This window comes from Malaclemys terrapin, chromosome 13 (genome assembly GCF_027887155.1).
Source record: "Malaclemys terrapin pileata isolate rMalTer1 chromosome 13, rMalTer1.hap1, whole genome shotgun sequence".
In the NCBI taxonomy this organism is placed as follows: Eukaryota; Metazoa; Chordata; order Testudines; family Emydidae; genus Malaclemys; species Malaclemys terrapin.
Window position 1 is genome coordinate 19,532,809 of NC_071517.1, and position 14,471 is coordinate 19,547,279.

At 45.3% G+C, this 14,471-nt stretch overlaps 1 protein-coding gene across 4 annotated transcripts in view; it reads left to right on the plus strand.

Annotated features, from left to right (window-relative positions):
• TBCD (tubulin folding cofactor D) overlaps positions 1-14,471 on the plus strand; it is a 256,152-nt gene that overhangs the window by 173,769 nt on the left and 67,912 nt on the right. For all 4 annotated transcript variants that reach the window (XM_054047295.1, XM_054047293.1, XM_054047291.1 and 1 more), the window contains exons 27-29: positions 2,956-3,037; positions 8,316-8,434; positions 14,241-14,332. In XM_054047295.1, the coding sequence (XP_053903270.1) occupies positions 2,956-3,037; positions 8,316-8,434; positions 14,241-14,332 (293 nt within the window). The remainder of the gene's footprint in view (positions 1-2,955; positions 3,038-8,315; positions 8,435-14,240; positions 14,333-14,471) is intronic.

Here is a 14,471-nt window from a genome sequence, read left to right on the forward strand (position 1 = left end):
AGACAACATGGCCTCGATGTTCCACGTCAACAGGCAAGGCGGGGCACGATCCTCTGCCCTCTGCTGCGAAGGCCTCAGGCTGAGGGACTTCTGTATAGCCCATAACATCTGCCTACAGGCCTTCCATCTGCCGGGCATGCGGGACGCATGGATGGATCGCTTGAGCAGGGACGTCTCCTCTCCGCATGAGTGGCCTCTCCACCCAGAGGTGGTGCACAGGCTTTTGCAAGTGTGGGGAACTCCCTAGGTGGACCTGTTCGTGACTCGGCAGAACTGTCGCTGTCCCTGGTTCTGCTCCGGTGGGGGGCTAGGACAGGGCGCTATCTCTGATGCCTTTTTCCTGTCCTGGTCAAGTCAGTTACTCTATGCCTTTTTCCCCCCATTACCGCTGATCGGCAAGGTCCTGGAAAAGATAAAGATGGACAAGGCCGGTGTCCGTCTGATTGCCCCGGCATGGCTCTGGCAGCATTGGTACGGGACCCTCTCTCAGGACCAGGGCCGCCGCCTCCACCCCAACCTAGTGGCATGCCACCTCACGGCATGGCTGCTCAATGGTTAGGTAGAGAGGAAAGGACGTGCTCGGAAGGGGTTTAGCGCATCCTCCTAGAAAGCAGGCGCCTCCCCCTCCCCCCCCCGAGCCGAGCCTACTTGGCAAAGTGGTCTCTGTTTTCCAGATGGGCAGATGAGCGGGGCGTTTCCCCGGTGACTGCCCCGATCCAGCTTATTCTGGACTACCTCCTTCACCTTAGAGCCCAGGGCCTGGCGCCCTCGTCCGTCAAGGTACACCTGGCGGCATATCGGCCTTCCATCCGCCGGTGCAGGGCCACACGGTATTCTCCCATGTTATGACTGGCCGATTCCTCAAGGGGTTGGATCGTCTCTTCCCATATGTTAGGCCCCAGTCCCACAGTGGGATCTAAACCTGGTGTTGGCCTGTCTCACAGGGCCCCCGTTTGAGCCACTAGCCACGTGCTCTTGGTCACACGTCTCGTGGAAGGTGGCCTTCCTGGTCCCGATCACGTCAGCTAGGTGGGTCTCGGAACTCAGGGCCCTGACCTCCGAGCCCCTCTACACGGTATTTCATAAAGATAAGGTCCAGCTCTGCCCACACTCTTGGTTCCTCCCAAAGGTGGTCTTTGCCTATCACATGGGTCAGGACATTTTTCTGCCGCTCCTCTGCGCCAAGCCCCATGCGTCCAATGAGAAGCTCCGCCTCCACACATTGGATGTGAGATGGGCTCTGGCTTTTTACCTGGAGTGGATTAAGCCGTTCAGAAAGTCATCGCAACTGTTCATTGCCTCGGCCGAGTGCATGAAAGGTCGGCCAATCTCCACTCAGTGGCTTTCAAACTGGATCACCTTGTGCATCCGTACCTGTTATGACCTGGTGGGAATCCCTCCGCCACCAATTGTGAAGGCGCACTTGACTAGGGTGCAGGCTTCGTCGGCTGCCTTTTGATGTTTCAAGGACAGAGAGTTAATCTTTTTTCTTGGCATGCGAACATCTACTTTACTTATATAATGCAGTTTCATGCAAGTAAACAGTGAATAGCGATGGTTTTTACATCCAGGTATTTTATGTGATGCTAAGATATGGCTCCATGTTGGTGAGAAGATAATTTTTCATGTTTCCAAGTACCTGCCTAGTACGGCGTTTTAGAGTAATCAGCAATTTTAAAATAAATACGATTCCTTCTTCAAAATCTCTGGCTCAGCATAGGGATCAAATCTGATGAATATTTTTGAGGTGTTTGTAGTGTTATAGCTGTTTTGGGTCCAGGATACTTGAGAGAGCGGAGGTGAGGTCATATCTTTTATTGGACCAACTTCTGTTGGTGGAAGGTACACGCTTTCAGGATACACAGAGCTCTTCTTGACCTGAAGGCACAAGCTTTCATCCTTGAAAGCTTGTACCTTCCACCAACAGAAGTTAGTCCACTGAAAAGATGTTACCTGATCTGCTTCATATCTCAAATATTTTTTTTAGTAGAATTGCGAGATGACAGAGAAAACTCTTGTCTTACCAGTCCTTATTATTCACAGTTGAGAACACCTATGTTATTATGAAAGTATCATTATTATTATTATTATTAATAGGGAATGAAGAGTACATGCTTCTTTTCTTTTCATATGCTGTCAACTGTATTATTATGTTGGTCATCACTATTTTATTGGCTGAAAAAATGTAGCTCTACTGTGAATTTTATGAGAAAAGTTGCCATTCATTTCTCAAGCAATGTCTGTGTCAGAATTGTTTGCTGCACCTGTCACAGAGATAAGTCGTCTAAAGGTGTGGAAGTCGATGTGTACAGTACTGCTCCCCATCCCCATTCTAAACTGAAAATATGTAACCATGTTGAGGGACTTTCAGACAAAAGCTGTGCTTTATATTGGGTTCCAAGATTTTAAATATTTTATACCCCTTAGCATTTCTTAGATGTTATTTCTGAGTTCATTTTACATTTTTTGAGGAAATACAGTTGTTGCATATGAATCTGGAAATAATGTCGATTATAGAATAGAGAAAAAAGATTCCCATATCGTACACTTCTAGGTACAGCAAGAAAACTCTAAAATGAACTGAGAACGTGGTACACAGAAGTCAGTAATAATTTCTTAGATTTTAATCAGTATAATCTATTAGGATGCAATTTATATAATCAATATAATTCATAATGTCGTCTTAAGAAAACATGACAATTGTAAGGATACATTGGCTTAAAGATACTCTCAGAATAATGTACAAGCGGTTTAATCAAAATAAAAAAGAAGTTGATTTCAATAATTGTTATGGGGAATAGTATAAAGAAATAATTATAAGTAGGATTAATATAAAAATTCAGTTCTATTTTCTTATCCATTATCCTATCTCTGGACACAGTTATATTAGAGTAGACATTTAAAGAAATATTTTATCAAATATAAGTTGTATTAAAGCTTACAATTTTATTTCAGGAAGCTGCAGTCTCTGCACTTGCTGCATTGTGTAATGAATATTACATCAATGAACAGAGAGAAGCCAATCCAGCTCTTCAGGGTAATGATTCATATGTATTGTCTCTGTTTCCATTAACAAATGTCTTTTAATTATTCATGTTGGTTGTACAGGTAGAAGAGATTCATAGGAGGCAAAATAGGTTGTTTAAAAAGCACCACAGTGGATTAGCAAATTCTGAAGGCCCAGCCCAGTTCTGTACCATTTTAAGTACACTTAATTGGATGTACATATTTATATAATTAATATACACCATCCCTATGTTCCATATGGAAAAATGCCTTGGAGGGATGAAAGAAAAAAATTGCATGTGTATAGGACAATGTTGTTTATAATGTCTTGGTATTTACTTTTTGAATTGCTGCTCTCAGTATACATGCTCATCATTTGTGTGCACTCCTGAAAATACCCTTTCTTCTATTTAAATCCATGTAATTTGAACATTTTACCTTTAATAACCAAACCAAGGTGCTTAGAAATACCAATAATTTACAGTTCAGGGAGAGATTCATACATACCCAAGAACTAGTTTACATCTCTTTTTTTTTTTTTTTTTTTGGTCATAATCTTTCTAAAAAGAAATGATGGAATGTGACTATTTGTGATTCAAAGGACTTTAAAGAGACTCAGAGAAGAGCAATGAAAGTGATTAAGGGCTCTGAAAAACTCCCACATGAAGAGAGATTGAAAAGAGTGGAAATGTTTATTTTAGAAAGGAGGTGAATACAGGGGAACATAAGTGTACCAAATAATGACTGGAACAGAGAAGGCATATAGGTTTTGTTCTCTCTGTTGCAGACCACAAGAATAAGAGGACATTCTGTGAAATTGAAAGATGGCAAATTCAAAACTAATAAAAAGAAATACTTTTTCACATAACATTTAATTAGTCTTTGGAACTCATTGCCATAAGATGTTGAGGCCAAAAACTTAGCAAGATTCAAAGAAGGAATGGCGATTTGCAAGTTTAACAAGGTTAACCAGAGTTGTTATAGTTAATGCTTTATTTGTTTAATATAAAACCTCATGCTTTTAGGGTTTAAACCAATCACTTATTATTAGGGGTTTGGGTGAGACATTCATTGTGGGGCAAAGTATCCCATGGTTGCCTAATGTCAGGTTTCTTGCACCATCCTCCTAAGCATCTGGTGTTGACCATCATCAAAGACAGGCTGTTGGACTAGATAGATCACTGGTCTTATCCAGTATGGCAATTCCTACATTCCTGTATTTAAATAAGATAGTTAAATTGCATACATTTTGCACAGGAATTATGTGACTATTTCCCCATATTTATTTTCTTTGTCATTCCTATATCACATATGTAATAAATTGTTCATTATTTATTTCCATTCCAGTAGTTCCCAGAATGTGCTGTACTGCACACCTCTACAGGAAGATGCAATCCTTTCCCCAAAGAGCATACAATCTAAGCGTACATACAAGCAACATATAAAGGGTAGAGAAGAGAGATGCACTTAAGAAATGTACAGTTATTAAATATACTTTGGGGCTTTTGTTTTTGTTAAACAAATGCATGTCAACCATACTTTGTTGCCTCTCAAACAATTCATTATTAATTGACCGGTTACTTATAGGGGTCTTTTGGGCAATGTTGAAGGAGAGGAAGTGGTAGTCAGAGGGCAGAAATTGATAGATTAAAGAAGGAGTAATGTTTACTGATGACAATGTAGAGTGTTTTCATCATTTTGGAAAGTGGGAAGTTTGAATGTTGAAGGTCAAAAAAAGGAGAACTAATAGGTCAGACTAGACATAAACGTTGTTGTTGAAGTCTTGGTAGATGAGGGTAGGGGACTGTGTGAAGAAGAAGATAGGAAGGTGTCCAAATCAGAAAGGAGAATGGACATGGTAAAGTAAGAGGGCAGCAGATGACTTAGGCCTGGTCTACTCTGAAAAGCTATATTGCCATAGTTGCATGGGTCAGGGATGTGAAAAAAACACATCCCAACCAACATAGCTTGTGCCGACATAGCTGCGTCTACATTGGTGTTTAGTCAACGGAAGAGTGCTTCCATAGATGTAGGTAATGTCATTTGGGGAAGAGGTGTTCCTACACTGGCTGTGTCTACGCTAATACTTTTATCACTATAACTCTCCTTCTGACACAGCTACTGCCACGCGTTATAGTCTAATTATGCCAATAGAAGAGCTCTCTCCTGTTGACATAGAGTGGCTACATTGGAGATCTTACATTGGTGCAGCTGCATCGGAATACCTGTCATCTACCAAGGTTTTCTGGGCATCCATACACATGGTGATAAAAATTGCTCCAAGAATGTAAACAATTTTTAAAAATAAATGTCAGTATGCCTAGCTTTGTATATTTCTGTGGAAATTATCGTTTTCTCTGTACTACCCATAACATGTACATGCTATGTATCTGTAATCTATCTATTTTTAGGAACTTCCCCAGAATTCCTGAAAAAGTTATGTGAGCAGAGACTATATCCTACAGTGTATCCACTGAGCAGCATAGGTACCATGATAATAGATATTCCTATTAGGTACCATGATAATAGATATTCTTAAATCCAAGCAGCAGTGGAGGGGTTAAGCAAATGGGATTTTGATATATTGCGCCAGTGTTACATGACTGCGTGGTAGCTAAATAATACCATAAACTTTAGTGGATCAGAACCTAATTTTTTCACAGCAAGAAAGTCCCAACTAGCCTGTAATGTTGCTATCACATCACTTCTTTCATTTCTCTTTATTTTCTACTTTCTTTTCTCTGCACTCTCACTTCTCATCTGCTATATCTTTTCTTTCTTCTGTGTTTTTATTTTCACTCTGTTTCTCTTGTATGCCTGCAGCTCACTTTTGAGATTTTTCTCTTCTGATCTCCTCTCAGTAGCTGCAGGTCCTGTTTAATGAAAATTGTAGAAACTTCATGGGCTGTGCTATTTTACTAAGCACATATCCATAGGGGGCATGTAATGTCACATTGCTGGAGGTAGAGTAATTATTACTGCTTAGCAGTTATCAGTAAATAGCTACTGGTTTGCTTTCTGTCACTTCTGAATTTTCTATCATTCGGCTAAGACTGTCAGTTTGAAATAAACATCAATCATAGCAATGCTACTGCAACCCCATTGTCTGAGGAGATGTCACTGAGTGCCTACGCAAGCATGGTATCTGCATATGGCCTCAGGGCTCTCTATTATGGGCCTGTGGTTAGGAAGGTTTTAAAATAATAAATATGTCTATATGAAAATGTGTTAGCTCTTGAATAGGTAGCTAGTTTCCTGTTTCCTGATGAGATACAATAGTTAAGACCTGCTGACTGTATGGGGATTTAAAAAAAAAAAAAAAAAAAAAAAACAGAATGGAGTCATGAGTTGTGATTAAATGCATTCTTATGGCAAACTATCTTTCTTCCTCTAGCAAATATTGCCTAATCATTTAACCCTTAGATGACCGGTAGCAACTTCACTGTTTTGATCTTCATAGCCATTCTGATTTCTATGTCCCTTGCAAACACTTAAAAAAAAAAATACATATCTTGTAAAGCTACTTATTTTTGAGACCTAACTTTTTTTTAGAGATTATGTAAATTGCAACTCTTAATCAGAAGTATTTTAGTTGTGCATAGTTAAAGGTTACACAGGTTTTACTTGATCATATATTTTACTCTTCATTTAAGAAAAAGTTTGGTACAGTAGCTGAAATCTGGTCAGTCAAGAACATCTCATTTGGTCCACGATGTCTACAGTAAGAAATACATTGCCTACACATACAGTTTATTGTGGCAATAGGCTGTGTGCAGTACATTGTATTCTTTATGCATGGACAACATGCAATAAAAACACAGAGATGGAAGGTTCCACATACCTCCCTTCCCTATCTCCATTTTCTTTGTTCTCTTTTTTTTAGTCTATCCTCATTTTGATCTGCATGTTACTTCCCCCTCTGGTTGGATCCTATTTTTCTCCAAGTCAGTTTTTTCCCTCCCTTTCCTAGAATCTAGCCAGTTCCTCTTCTCAGTTTCTGGGTGCATCTTCTCATTCCTCTATTATCGTTAAGGCCACTGTCCCTGCCTCTTCAGACTGCAGTATAGAGATCCGGAGTTCTGGAGGATGAGGATTTCTGTCTTGAATGTACTCTGTGCCTCAAGGAAGCCCTATGGATTTTTAAAAATCTCGAGCACAAATTGTGGCTAGACAGTTACCATGATCAGAGCAGCAATGACAGAATCATGGAGAGGATTCAAAGAGACATGAAAATGAATAAAGGGTTAGAAAACTTGCCTTATAATGATAGGCTCAAGAAGCTCGATCTGTTTAGCTTAACAAAGAAAAGATTAAGGGGTGACCTGATTACAGTTCATAAGTACCTACATGGGAAACAAATATTTGATAACGGGCTCTTCAGTCTACCAGAGAAAGGTATAATACAATCCAGCAGCTGGAAGTTGAAGCTAGATAAATTCAAACTGGAAATTAGGCATAATTTTTTAAAAGTAAGAGTAATCAACCATTGGAACAATTTACCAAGGGTTGTGGTGGATTCTCCATCACTGGCAATTGGTAAATCAAGATTAGATGTTTTTCTAAAAGATATGTTCTGGGAATTATTTTAGGGAAGTCCTCTGGCCTATGTTGTTCAGGAAGTCAGATTGGATGATCACAGTGGTCCCTTCTAGTCTTGGAATCTATGGTACTGAAGCTGTGTTGGGTATAAGAGAATGTGTCCCTCCGTGCCTGCATTGAGTGTCCTGCTTTATTATAAGTTCTGTTTAAGCCCTTGGTTTTGGATAAAAAAACCAAAACACGCAGAAACGTTAATATTACATAAACTTAACCTGTGTCACTCTTTGGAAAGAGCAGGGTTAAAAATCAGTCTAAACTGACTTTGTTACATGAATAGTATTCAGAGAACTATAACTGACGACTCTTAAAATGTTTGTAAAATCAATACTTTTTCTGACAGAACAGACTATCTTCCATTTTAGGGTTATTGAATTGAAGAGAATCTTCATCAAGCCTCCCTGTTCTTCTATTGGTAGCCTAGCTCAGTGATCTCCAAACTTTTTTGATCGCGCACCCCTATCATTAAAAAAATTTTGAGCACACGCACCCTGCCGCGCCGAAGCAAATAAATAAATAAGCTGCTCAGACTCCTGCCCGAACTGCTGAAGCAAAAAAAAAAAAAAAAAAAAAAAAGTGCTCCTCCTGCCGCGCACCCCCAAGGATCCTCTTGCGCACCCCCTGGGGTGCGCGCACCCCACTTTGGAGACCACTGGCCTAGCTAATATAATGATGCAGTAGCTGGGTTACACTTTGCAATTATATTTTTCTAGGTGAACTGTTGCAGCAATATATTTCAGAACTTCAGAACACAGAGGAAATGATTCGTTGTGGGTTTTCGCTAGCCCTGGGGGCCCTTCCAAGATTTCTGTTAAAAGGCAAGCTCCAGCAGGTGAGAGAAAGTGTGGTCCTTACCACAAAAAAAAAAAGTGGGGGGTACAAGTTTTATCTGATTCAGGAAATAGTTTGAGTGATATCTGAATGCTTAATCAAATAAATAATAGAGGATCATTGCTATGGGTGTTGATGTGAAGGGGTTAGTTTATAATACAGTAACCCAGTCAATCTTAATGACTTTGGCTTAACATATATTCAGATAATTAAAATTGAGGCCTTTCTCCACACTCTTAGTATAGAAGCCAAAGACTGACTGGGCATGGAGAATGAGCTATCTTTTTGCTAAAGCCCTTTGTTTTCATTTTTTTAACAATTGTCCCTGAAAAATTCCTAGCTTTAAAACAAAACAAAACAACCCATTGTTCTTCTTCGATATGTCCATTCCATATTAGGTATGTGTGCTCGCCACATGCACCGGTGCTGGAAGTTTTTCCCTCAGCAATATCTGTAGGGGACCAGCTCTGGTATAAGGGGTGCCGCCGGTTCCACCCACCTTCAGTTCCTTCTTATCGCCAGTGACGGTGCTGGAATGTCTGATGCTTTGGCTAGCATTGATTCCTTTTCTGTTCTTGCGAACTTTGAAATCCTGTAAAATAGTTATACGTAGTTAGTAGTTTTCTTAGTTACTCTTAGTAGTAGTTCTCAAACTCTCCATTAGTCCCAAACGGCACCCCGCTGGGGGTCTGGGCATGCCCCAGTCCCCAGGCTTTAAGACCTGTGATCGCTGCAAACTGCCTATGCCCGTCCGCAATCCCCATACCAGCTGCCTCAGGTGTTTAGGCAAAGGGCACATAAGTGACAAGTGCCATATCTGCAAGTCCTTCAAATCTAGGACGAAGAAGGAGCGCAATATCCGACTAAGAGTGCTCCTAATGGAATCGGCACTTACTCCGGCACCGGAGCAGCGGTCCGACTCCACACCGAGCTTTGTTGCCTCTGTGCGCACTGCTCCCCCGGTGCTGGCCATGAGCCGACACTGATCTCCATCCATGACTCTGGGGAAGAAGCTGAAAAAGACTGTGAGGGGAAGCTCTCCTGCCTCCTTCAAGGGAAAGGAGAGGGCAGGGGGCAAGCCAACACCTGTGTCTGGCAGTTCAATATGCCCCTCGGGAAGTCGGGCCCCAGTTCAAGTCGAGCGGTGCAGCCTATCCTACACCTTGTCTGTGACTCCAGATAGCGATGCAGGTCCCAGCCAGCTTCAGGTGCCATCAATGCCCGAAGCCCTTCAAGTAGCTCAGGAGATTCTGACACTCCTGGTGCCACCCTCACCAGCTCCTGTGGTACTTCGGTCTCAGGGAAAACCCACATTGGGACCTATGCGTGTGTCCCCACCTCAGCGGTACTGTTCCCCATTGAGAGGGACATCCTGCCAGCGTTTGCCCATCTGCAGCCGTCACATCTCTGACGGAAGAGGCGGGCTCAGCTGAGCCCTCTTCGGTCCCCACACTGGGGGCACTGATGGAGGGACTTGAGGCGTACCTCGCCGGTAGATTGGCGAAGACCATCTGAGGCACGTGTGACCCGGCAAGAACTCCAGGACTGGCCCCGACCATCTTCAAGGGCCCGGTACCGATCGGGCACCAGAAACCACTGATTGCCAGGTATCTGATGCAGATCTGCCGAATGCTGTCGGTCCCTGAGAGCCCGACCAAGACAGTCTCGCTCAGACAGGTCAGCTTTGGGACGCAGCAACCGGCACTGGTCAGACAAGAGCCACTACTCAGCCCTATCCTGGTTGCCCGGGACCGACTGGTCTGCTGGTAGTTCTGGCTCGGAGTGAGGTTCCCTGACTGTGGGACAAGCCCCGGTACCGACGGTGCTGACTAAATCATCAGCACTGAAACCTGTCCCATGGCACCAAGCACAGTGGCCAGTGCTATGGTACCCATGGAACCCTTGGGGGTTCACCCAGCCTTCCTAGGCTGCCCAATCGATGTCGGGGGCCTCGGAGAGGCCAGCGGCCTCGGTATCCTGTCCCCCTCCGCTGCTGGAAACTTTGCGGGGTAAGACCCTTCCGGCCCAGGAGGACCCATGGGAGCAAGCTGCTGGACCACCAATGGACGTGGAGGTTCCCGCACTGTCTTCGTTGTTGCCAGGAGAGGCTATCATGGGGCCCCCTCACCCAGTTCGTCAGGATGATAACAGGGCGCACCAGGAACTTTTGAAGAGGGTCACTTCTAACCTGGGGCTTAAGGCAGAGGAATTGGAAGAGCCCTCGGACTCTCTGTTTGATGTCCTCTGCTCCTCGGCTCCTGCCAGAGTGGCTCTACCCCTTCATGAAGGGGTTTCCAAAATCACTAAAGCCCTGTGGCAGACCCCCTCTTCCCTGGCCCCTATCTCTAAAAGGGCTGAATGCAAGTACTTCGTGTCAACCAAAGGCCATGAGTACTTATACTCCCACCCAGCCCCCAATTCCCCTATGGTCAAGGCGGTTAACCACAAGGAGAGGTAGGGACAACACGGGGCCACCCCCAAAAATAAAGACTTGAGGAGGCTGGATCTTTTTGGGTGTAAGGTTGATTCATCTTCCAGCCTTCAGCTGGCCAACCACCACGCCCGCTTTGGCTGATATGACATCAATATGTGGCAAGCCATTGGCAAGCTCGAAGGGTCTCTCCCTGAGGCTTCCAAGAAGGAGTTCCGAGCGATCTTCAATGAGGGCATGAGTGCGGCCAAGGCGGCCCTCCAGGCAGCATCAAATGCTGCGGATGCTGCTGCCTGCACGATGGTTTCCACTATCTCCATGCGGTGAGCCTCTTGGCTGCTCCTCTTGGGGTTGTCCACCGAGGCTCAGCAGTCAATGCAGGACCTGCCCTTCGACGGCCGGGTCCTATTTGTGGAGCAAACAGACAGCAAATTGCATGGCCTCAAGGACTCCTGCAGCATCCTAAAAACCCTGGGTCTCTACCTCCCAGTCCCTGCGCGTAAGTGGTTCAAACTGCAGCAGCCGCAGGGCCAGGGGAGTCAGCATTGGCAGGACCAGTCTCATAAACGAGCCAAGGGTTATAAGCGCTGCCCGAGCCACCTGCCACTACCCTCTGCCCAGTTGGGCTCGACCCGTAATAAGCAGGGGCCAAACAATCATTTTGAGGGTGCAACCGAGGGCAACCTACCAGACTATTCCCTGGATCCATCCTTCCCTGTGTTCTCCAACCACCTTTCCCCCTTCCTCCCTGCCTGGATGGCTATAACCTCGGACTGCTGGGTCCTCAACACGGTGGAATGGGGTTATACCCTCCAGTTCCTTTCTACCCCCCCCATTCCCATCCGCCTTCCCATACCCTCTTCAGGGACCCCTCTCACAAGAGTCTCCTTGTGTAGGAGGTAAAGGGGTTACTACAGCTGGTTGCGGTGGAAGAAGTTCCTCTTGAGTACAGGAACAAGGGGTTCTATTCCCGATACTTTTTAATCCCGAAGGATAAGGGCGGTCTACGGCCCATCCTGGACCATAGACCTCAACAAGTACCTAAAGAAGTTAAAGTTCCGCATGGCGATACTTGCCTAACTGCAATGGTGGACCGACTGCAGGACAATTCTGGAGGCGGTTCTGTTCGACAACCCCCTTCATTTGTTCGAGTTGGTGTTGGACACCTCGGACCTCGGCTGGGGTGCGCATCTCAGTGACCTCCTGACACAGGGGATGTGGCCCCGGAGGAGGTGAAGTTGCACATAAACGTCAAAAAGCTCCGAGCAGTCCGGCTGGCGTACAGAGTCTTCCTGCCCCACCTGTCGGGCAAGGTGGTACAAGTACTGACGGACAACGCAGCCTCGATGTTCTACATCAACAGGCAAGGGGGAGCGCGCTCGTCGACTCTGTCAAGAGACACTTCGTCTATAGGACTCCTGCATCAGCCACGAAATCTACCTGGAAGCTTGTCAGCTTCCCGGTGTCAAGAATATGCTGGTGAACCAGCTCAGCAGGAACTTCTCCTCTCACCACTAGTAGTCGCTCTATCCAGGAGTAGCCTGCAGGATCTTCCAAAGGTGGGGACCTCCCAAAGTGGACCTGTTTGCTACCAGACAGAGCAGGAAATGCCACTGATTTTGGTCTCAGCAAGGTCTGAGCAAGGGCTCCCTCTCTGATGCCTTCCTCTTGTCCTGGTCAGGGACCCTGATGTACGTGTTTCCTCCAATTCTACTCATCGGCAGGGTCCTGGCAAGAGGGACAAAGTGCAGGTTGTCATGATCGCCCTGGCATGGCCTCGCCAATATTGGTTTGGCACGCTCATGAGCTTGTCAGCGGCCCCTCCCTGGCCCCTGCGCGACTGCCCAGACCTGGATTGGATTACCTTGTGCATAAGGACCTGTTACGACCTGGCGGGGGTTCCGCCGCTGTCGATGGTCAGAGCCCAGTTGAGAGCGCAGCCGTTTTTGGCGGCCTTCCTGGCACACATTCCTATCCAGGATATCTGTAGAGCCGCAACATGATCCTCTGTTCACACGTTTTACCGCTCATTATGCCATCACTCAGAGGCCAGAGACGACACTGGGTTTGGCAGAGCTGTGTTGCAATCTACACGTCTGTGAACAACTACCCATCTCCAGGGGTACTGCTTTGGAGTCACCTAATATGGAATGGACATGAGCAAGCACTTGCAGCGTCCCCTCTGAATGGCACAGTACACCTGTGCAGAGTAGGGTAGCTACTGGTTGATGGCTGCTGTTCTGCAGTGGGGGGGGGGGGGGGGGGGGGGGAGGAAGATGGGCAGGGAGCTGGGTCCTGGCAGCCAAGACTACATCTGACAGGCCTTCAGGAAGTGGAAGGCTTCTTCAGCTACTACATCATGGTGAGTACTGGGCATCCCTTACCCCCACCCATAGGTCCCAGTGAATGCTGGGCACACCCCATCCCCATCCCATTGCACCCTTTCCCTCCCAATCTGCTGCACTCCATCAGTACTGTTCTCTATGAATAGACCCTGTGAGTAGCTTCACCTTCAGCTCAGCCCTGGGGACGTGTCACCACCCAGAGAGGAGCCCCGGGGCACAGAGCCTAGTCAACTTCCCCTTCCAGACAGTGCTCCCTCCTAACCCTGGTTCTTCTGCCCCTGGGCTGGGAACTTGGCATCTCAATCCCCCTGCAACTCAGGGGAATGGAGCTGAGGAGCAGTGATGTCCGCCCATTTGCTGGTGGGTCTGTGTGTCAGCGTGACTGGGATCTGCGGGAGCAATGTTGGGTGTCAGTGGCAGGATTACTTCCTGTTCATTCGTTCCCTTCTCTGTCATGGCTCCCAACCTCCTGCTCTTCCTCTACCCTCTGCCCATTTTCCCCTGCGCTCTCCTGGCGCCCACTCCTGCATCCCAACTCTGTGACAGACTAGATGATGACTTGGAGATAGGGGTTCTGTTCAAGTAATATTTTTTGTCACCAACAGTAAATGATTTTAATGACACTTTGTTTTGTAATGGGGATTAGATATAATGGTTTCACAACCCTTACTTTTCTTTACTTGTTGTTTTTTCCTCCCCCGTCCTACCATCCCACAATATTAACTCCAGTATTTACCTGGAAAACTGTAGTTAATCTTTTGCACTGATTTTCATGCAAATTTTAATTTTTGTAATAAACACTGATAAATTTCTGGAAAATTTAAAAAAATGGAAATGAAACGCTTTACCCTTTGCCCAAAGAAGTTGTCTGTCCATGTGGGAGGTATAGCGTATTGAGGGGGCAGCGTGTAGAAGCTTGCGCTGCCTACTGCTTGTGCAGCACTTGTTATATGGATAACTTCATTCTCCAGTGTTTTTAAATCTAGTGTCCATCATGAACATATCGTAAGTATGTGTTTGTCTTTTTTCAGGTTTTAGAAGGTTTGAAAAAAGTTATCTGCATTTCCCGCAAAGATGTGAGCTTTGCAGAATCAAGAAGAGATGGCCTGAAAGCAACTGCAAAGTATGTTTTGTTGGCTTTATTTTTATCTGACTTTAAATCACTGTATGTAAGATTTTCAGTGTTCACGTAATTTTCTATTCTAATCTGGCGATGTTGGGTTACATTCACTCCCAGAGGGGTGATTATACATTCTTGATGG